The 8,327-nt window shown below is 51.0% G+C and overlaps 1 protein-coding gene across 1 annotated transcript in view; it reads right to left on the bottom strand.

Annotated features, from left to right (window-relative positions):
• Nucleotides 1–8,009, bottom strand: part of TBC1D14 (TBC1 domain family, member 14) — a 79,517-nt gene extending 71,508 nt beyond the window's left edge. The window contains exon 1 of the mRNA XM_006875302.1: nucleotides 7,285–8,009. Within this exon, the coding sequence (XP_006875364.1) occupies nucleotides 7,285–8,003 (719 nt within the window). The 5' untranslated portion in view covers nucleotides 8,004–8,009. The remainder of the gene's footprint in view (nucleotides 1–7,284) is intronic.
• Nucleotides 8,010–8,327: the final 318 nt, after the last annotated feature.

Genomic DNA, 8,327 nt, shown 5'->3' with positions numbered 1-8,327 from the left:
CTCTGACTAGTGACCACGTTGGTCACCAATAAGGGGAAGTGAGAGAAAAACAGCAATGAAGCTGTGAGCTAAGCCCTACAGTGTTTAATAGATTCCTGTGAAGTCGGGTGGAAACCTGGTTGGCCAGCAGTGTGGCAAGACCTGGGGACTCTTAGGCCCAGAGTCAGTGACACAGCCACAGAGGACTAGAGTGGGGAGTAAAGCATCCACCCAGTAAGAAGTGAGGGGAATATGCATAAGAACACCCACACTTGCAGATAATACCCACTTGACCTGGCTTCAATGACTAGATGATCAGAAATCAACTAGAAGAAGAAAGAAGAGAAAAAAAGAGTAATCTGATACAATTTGATGAACTTGACCTACACCTATGGAAGCAGTAGTTCAAAAGAGGGAACAAGTCTTTACAGCAAGAATCATTCCCACCCCATCCACACACAGAGTAGACAGGGATGGACAACTTGGACACTGGCTACCCAAAATGGGGGGAGGGGCACTACAAAGGCAAGAAGTGACTGGCTTACAAGCTTTCAAGAGGGAGCCTAGATCCAGAGGGCGTGAAGGACGGTAGAATCTCTCTACTGAGTAGTATCCAATCTGTCTGGGCGGGACTGATGAAAGGAGATGGGGATAGGACTCTTATGGTACAATAGTGAATAATTGCTATCAGGAATGATTGTGAGGGTTGGAAATGTAAAGGTAGATGTTTTGTAGTAAAAGGAGGGGAGGTCCCTGGGACCATCAAGGGAGAAGAAGAGTGGAGTGCAGGACCCTACCCAGAGAAACAGTGATTCCTGAGATGGAGGCAGAGACGATGACATGGAGCGATGGAGAGGCTGGGGACTTTAGACACAGAGAGGGAGAGGGGCTGAGTGCTGACGACTGGGGAGCAGGCTTGTGGGGTATACCATTGTTGGTTGATGATGCATGGAGGGGATTGTAACCATGGCAATGAAACGATATACAACAGGATGAATATAAAACTAATATTTTCCCACATAAACTATCACATAATTCACAATAAAACATTAAAAAAAAAAAAAAAAAGATAATACAAACACAGCTGTAACCATACATGGACAGAAAACTTCCAGGGGTTCCAGCCGGACTCTTCTAGAAGAGTCATGTGGAACAAGGAATATCATTGCTGATGTCAGACGGATCTTGGCTGAAAGCAGAGAATACCAGTGTTTACCTGTGCTTTATTGACTACGCAAAGGCTTTTGATTGTGAGGATCATGACAGTATTGAGGAGAATGAATTTTCTGGAACAAGTAATTGTGCTCATGAGGAACATGTACATAGATCAAGGTGTAGTTGTTCAAATAGAAGAAGGGAACACTAAATGGTTTAAAATTAGGAAAGGTGTGCACCAGGATTGTATTCTTTCACCACACTTATAATAACCTGGATGCTGAGCACAAAATCTGAGAAGCTGGGTTATATGAAGAAAAATGTGGCATCAGGATTGGAGAAAGACTCATTAACAACCAGAGATATCCAGGTGATACAACCTTGCTTGCTGAAAGTGAAGAGGACTTAAAATACTTACTGATAAAGATCAAAGAGCTCAGCCTTCGGTATGGGTTGCATCTCAACATAAAGAAAGCAAAAATCCTCATCACTGGACCAATAAACAACATCACGATAAATGGAGAAAGACTTCATTTTGCTTGGATTAACCATCAATACTCATGGAAGCAGCAGTCAAGAAATCAAATGACGTATTGCATTAGGCAAACCTGCTGCACAAGACCTTTTTAAAGTGTTGAAGAGCAGAGATGTCAGTTTGAGGACTAAGGTGCATCTGACCCAAGCCATGGTATTTTCAATAACCTTATATGCATGTGAAAGTTGTACAGAGAATAAGGAAGACTATAGAAGAATTGGTGCATTTGAGTTATGGTGTTGGAGGAGAATATTGAAAGTACCATGGGCTGCCAAAGGAACAAACCAATCTGTGTTGGAAAAAGTACAGCCACAATAGAATGCCGTTTGGAAGCCAGGATGGTCGGACATCATCTCTCGTTGTTGTTGTTAGGAGCCATCGAGTCAGTACTGACCCATAGTGACCTTATGCACAGCAGAACAAAACACGGCCCGATCCTGGGCCAACCTCACTACTGTTGCCACACTTGAGTCCATCGATGCTGCCACTTGGCCAATCCATCTCACTGGGGGTCTTCCTCGTTTTCTCTGACCCTCCACCTTACCAAACATGATCTCCTTCTCCAGTGACTGTTCCCTCCTGACAATATGTCCCAAGTACGAGAGATGAAGTTTGGCCGTCCTGGCCTCTAAGGAACACTGGCTGCACTTCTTCCAAAATGGATCTATTGGTTCTTTTGACAGCCCATGGCACTTTCAATATTCTCCTCCAACACCATAACTCAAAGGCATCAATTCTTCTATGGTCTTCCTTATTCACTGTCCAGCTTTCATCTCTCATACTTCGGACATATGGCCAGGAGGGACCAGTCCCTGGAGAAGGGTATCATGTCTGGTAAAATGGAGGGTCAGAGATAAAGAGGAAGACCCTCAACAACACGGACAGACAAAGCGGCAACAGAGATGGACTTAAATACAGCAGTGACTGTGAAGTTGGTCCAGGACCGGGCAGTGTTTTGTTCTGTTGTGCCCAGGACCGCTATGAGCTGGTATCAACTCGATGGCACCTGACAAGAGTCCACTCAGGTTTTCTAAGCAAACGGGTTCTTCCCTCCACCCTGGAAAAGGGAAGTTAACTGATGAACAGGCTTGGCTGTGAGCCTCTCAAAACCCACATGCCCCTCGGATCCCACAAAGTCTTCTGACATCTCAACCTTACTCCCCACCATTTTCAGAAGGGTAAGCACTGGACTGCTAACCATACAATCAGCAGTTCAAACACATCAATCGTTCCATGAGAGAAAGAGGAGGCTGTCTGTTCCCATAAAGCCTGGACAGGGTTGTTATGAGTCAGAACTGACTCGACAGCAGTGGGTTGGTGGTTCAAGTCTACCTTGCAGCAGCATGGAAGAAACGCCTGGCGATGCGCTCCCCTCAGATTAGAGCCGTTGAGGATCCTGTGGTCACAGCTCTACTCTGAACATAGGGGACCACGAGTCAGCATCCACTCACCAACAACAGGCTGGAGTCTAGGGTTCCCAAGTGGACCCCAACCTCACCAAGGGCAGGCAAAGGCCAACTGGCCAAAGATCTATCAAAAACTCAAAGTTTCCACAAGGACACAGTGTATGTATGGCATACCGTGTATACCCTGTATAGGCAGGAGGGTTCCCCAGAGGACAGACACACTGACAACAACAACAAAGAGCAGCGACTGAGGCTGTGCCCGTACAACCCAGCCCCTCACGGAGCTGCCCCTCACAGAGCTGCTTTGTCCGAAACATCAGCCTAGTGCCTGGGGCCCTACACGCTTACAAGTGGCCAACCAAGGGACAACAACGCGTCAGTGTTTGCCTGGAGTGACAGAGGAAGAAAGAGAATCGGGTAACTGAGGAGGAACTGGAACCCGCATCCAATTGCCTCATGAACCACGTCCCCTTTGTCATAACTGTCCCCTTAGTCATGAGACCAGAACTGAACGGTGATCAGGCATCACCAAAAAACACTGTTGTCAAAGATCCTATAGAAGAAACTTGGTCACAAGAGGGTGTATGCAGAACAGAATACAAAATTCTCACAGAATTCTTACTCTGGAGCCAGAGGCTGAATGACTTCCAGAACCTACTGGCTGAAATACATCTTTTTAACCTTAAACTGAAGCTGGTCCCTGAAGTCACCTTTCAACAATGCTGTGATTGTTGGTAAGGGCCACTGAGCTGGTTCCGACTCATAGCAACACTGCAGAGGGTTTCCAAGGAGCAACTGCTGGGTTTGAACTACTGATCTTGTGATGAGCAGTCCAGTGCTTATGGACTCCTCTTTACACAGGGGTCTAATTTGACTAGGAAAAAACGTCTGTCTTGAGCATGCGCTCTTTTAAAGTGTGAGCTGCGAGGGGTCAAACTGGCAGGGGTCACTCGCCAGCTTAGGTGAGAAGCTGAGGGCCTCTCGAGGGTGGTGGATCCATTTGGAAGAGGACAGAAAGAGGGTACACAATTTGGAGATGGTCATTAATGTCACTACACCGGACAGGGAAACACTGTTAAAGCTGTGTATAGTTTGTTACATATATATTCATTAAAACAACAACAACAACAACAATGAATGGTCACAAGAGGTTATGAACAAACATTTCTGAGTCCACACAGAACCAAGAAGGGAAGGTTCCGGCTCACACAGGGATTGTGGGGGTGGGCGAGGGGTGGCCCGCCCGAGTGGGCAACAGCTGATGAACAGCAGGAGGCTTAGTCTCCACAGGTGTTTCCAAACAGAACTTCCTGAGGAGAAAAGCAACATTGGATTCATGGAGACCCCACATGACCAAGGGGACTGTCCCAAAGAGTAATAGAGAGCCCACAGGATGGTCAGAACTGTCCAGCAGGCTGCCCTTGGCCCTGACCTTCAGGGAAGGAGGTTGCTAATCCTTCTTCCTAATCCACCACGGGTGCTTTAGGCAAACCTTTTGTGCTCTGCAATCACCTTCCTTCTTCATTACAAGGGAAAAGAGTCACTCTACAGAGGGAGGGGCTGACACACCTTACCCAAGTCATCCAAGGTCCCCAAGTTGGGGATAAATCAGCCCCATGGATACCTGGCCCAAGGCTCTGAGGAGGGCACTGCACCCCTCAATCCCCTCCCTGCCCCGGGCTGCATCACTGAGGAGATGAATGGTCCCAATGGAGGGTGGTCCACAGAACAGAGGCCCCGGCCTGCACTTCAGGTAACACAGGGCAGGACCCAGGGAACAGACGGTACAGAAAGATCGGGTGTAACTGGGTCCTGATGGGAGTCATCTTGGGGCCGTGAACTAAGTGTGTCATGTCAGCATCAGGTCTTCACTTGCTAAGTGACCAGGTGAGCACATGTCCCTGTCTGTAACACACAACACTGAAGTAACTGAGGTACAGAGTGCAATCGCTACAGTCTAAAACGTCCTCTGTAAACATACGTGTGCAGAGAGACAAGGAAGAAGGGATCGAGGGAGTAAGAGGGGAAGGAGAAAAGAGGGACAAAGGAGAGGGGGAGAGAACTGTAAAGGGACGTCTCTAAATTTGAAATTACATCCAAATAGAATATGTTCCGACTCATTCAAGTTGCTGTTGTCAATTTGATCCAATAGAGTTCTTAAAACGCATAATAATCAGTCTGGTAGCAGAGTGGGTTAAAAGCCAGGCTGCTAACTGCAAGGTCAGCAGTTCAAATCCACCAACCACTCTGTGGGAGAAAAAGGCTTTGTGCTCCCATGGAGATCTACAACCTCGGAAAGCCACTACAAGGATGCTATGAGTCAGAGTCGGCAGGACGGCGCATCACCACCACCACCAGCATCACCACTACCGCCGCCACCCCCCGCCCCGAGCATAATGCTCAAGACAGACTGTGTTTCACTCCTGAAGCTGAACTAGCATCTGCTTTTACGAAGAGTTCCAGGATACTTTTGCTTTAAGCTTTAAAGATGACCCCAGGGCAGAAGTTTCATGGGTTCAACCGCCCTCCATGGTTACAGGAAGTCTAGAGTCCATGAGAATTCAAAATTCTGTTTCTCATTTTCTCCATTCTGATCTTTTACGGAATCTTTGGTCAAAATGTCCATGAGTGGTAGGCACTCAGTTCTTCCGGGCTCAGAGCAAAGGGGGCAGTTGTTGATGGAGGCAGTTAACCGCAACCCGCATCTCCTCCGATACTTGACTCCTTGTCTTCGGTTGCTCCAGCTGGCTGCTTGCCAGCCTCCACATCCCAGGCACTACACAGTCATTGGCTGTGTTACGTCTTTCTTCCTAACCCGTCAGACTGGAAGTTCTGCTGACACCTGTTTGCCGTCACAGTAGCACACAAACCGTCTGCTCATGAAGGACGGGAACCTGGACCTCCAGCACTGAGAGCGGAGTCTACTAATAACCCTCACTTCCAAGCGCCCCCGTAAAACGTCTCCTTTTCTGCAACAGGCTCCTCAGCCCCTCTAAGGAAATCCAGACAAAAACTCCACAAGCCACGGCCCATGTCCTCACTCACTTGGCGTCCCATCTGCTTCCTAAAGGAGTTCACCCACATTCCCTCACCAACGTCGGCCCCATCGAGACGAGAGTGCGGCGGTGAGAACCAGGGAGTTGAGCAGAGGGGCCGATCTCTGATCTCCGTGCACTGAGGAGGACGCGGCCCTACCAGCAGCAGCTCCACTCAGCGTTCCCATAGAAACAGAGAGACTCAGACCCGGGCAGCTGAGGGCCCCGTGAGACAACATGGCACACCTGGGTCCCCACCCCACCTCTGGACCGTCCATCACAGCCCGGCAGGCACGCAGCAGGCTGACTGAGAGAGGCAGCCCCCCCACAAGCCCATGTCCAGGAGGAGCTGCACTCACCTCTACACGTCACTCCAGCACCTCACCCTGAACAAGGCCCCACGTGTGCCGAGAGCCCAGGGATTCGGAAAAGCTGTCTCCCAGCCCCTCCCAAGAGTCCAGCTCTGCGGTTGTGGTCTGGGTCCCGTGAGCACACCAAGTGCTTTGGCCTGTAAAGGGGGCCCATCAACAGTACAGTCCTGTGTGGCCTCCACTCAAGACCACAGATCTGGCAGGTACTCTGACCAATGGGGCCCCCCAAGCCCTGGACTCCACTCCTCCTCCAAGCAACTGCCTCTAAGAAGATGGTCACATCCCCGAGCCACATGGAATGGTGAGGGAGTGAGCAGGTCACTGGTCAGCAGGCTAGTCATGGTCCCCAAGCACTGAGACCAGCCTCACAGCTAGTGTCACCAAGCATCCACTGCGCTGGACACACGTGGTGGCGGGCAGCCAGGGGACCTCACAAATTTGCTCTGAGCAGTCACCATGACCAGTGCCCACGAAAGTCACTGTGGACAAGTCACTTGCATGTCTGAGAGACAGAACTGCCTCCGAACGTCTAGTCCTACACAGAACCACGTGGGACTGAGCCCTGGCAAGTGTCCCAATGCTCAGCTATCTGGGCAACACAGAGCCCAGCCAACCAGGGCCGTGAGGGAGCCAACGGCAGCGTCACCTGAGGGGCCACGAGGGACTGAACAGCAGTGTCACGTGAGGCCAACAGAGCCTGGCCAGCAAGTCAGGGACACACAAGACAGGTGTCCTGCACAGGACAGTGCCCCTGGCTGGCCTCCTGCCCACCCCCACTTCTCCCCACAGACACAGGACACTACCTGGACAAGAAGTGGCCGAGTGGCCCCAGAAGTCCCGACCGGCTGCCCTCCTGGGGCTCCTGGGGGTTCTCTGGCCGGGCAGGACCACCGGCCTCCTTGGCAGAGCTCAGGGTGACATCAGTGAAGGGCACATCATCGTCATTCTCCAGGGCCACGATGGCACTGGAGCTGCTGGTGACCAGGTCCAGCAGGTCCTCATTGCTGATGGACAGTGTAGTGGAGAGGTCTGTGCCAAGGCTGGACACGCTGCAGACGGAGCCAGCGTCACTACGGCTCAGCGTCCCAGTGGTGGGGCTGCAGAACCTTACTGCGTCATATCCAGTCCTGGGGAACGTGGAGGACTTGCGCACACCTTGCTCCCGCTCGGCACAGGTGGGGCCCGGGGGCACACAGGATGGCAGGGGACAGGCACTGTGCGAAGCCCGCTCAGGGACGGCCTCCGGCTCAGACGTCTTCCTCCTCGGGTGGGCTACGCTGCAGGGCACAGGCTCCGGGTTGCCGATCTCGAGAGTCGGGATGCCGGAATCCACGGACTGCAGACTGTGCCGGTCTTCTGCGGCTCCGAGCAGCAGCTTGGACCCATGCTCAGACAGCAAGAGGGACCTGGGAGCCTTGAGGTTCAGGCTCGGGAAGTTCGGAAGGTGGCTTCCTGGCCGTCCGTCCAAAACGCCCATCAAGGCTATGCCATTGGTGGAGGTGGAAAGATTTCCATCGGTCATCTTGGTCCAAGGAGGAGCTAGCAAAACACCAACATGGATATGAGGTCAGTGCACACGGAACCCCAAAGCCCCCTCTGCTAATGCACGCACATGAGGTCAGGTGCCCTATGAGAGGTGGCAGTTCATTTCATGTACCAACTTGGCAAAGCTACAGTTTCCCATGGTTTAGCCACACTCTCGTCTAGTTGCTATTATGCCACAATCAATGAAATATAGTGCGATGGGATGGGAAGGAACGACCTTCCAGTGACCTCACGTAGTGGGATGTGATGGGATGCAATGACCTTCCAGTGACCTAACGTAGTGGGATGCAATGTGATGGGA

The sequence above is a fragment of the Chrysochloris asiatica genome, unplaced genomic scaffold, assembly GCF_000296735.1.
Source record: "Chrysochloris asiatica unplaced genomic scaffold, ChrAsi1.0 scaffold00319, whole genome shotgun sequence".
NCBI lineage: Eukaryota > Metazoa > Chordata > Mammalia > Afrosoricida > Chrysochloridae > Chrysochloris > Chrysochloris asiatica.
This window is presented reverse-complemented; position numbering and strand designations above follow the sequence as displayed.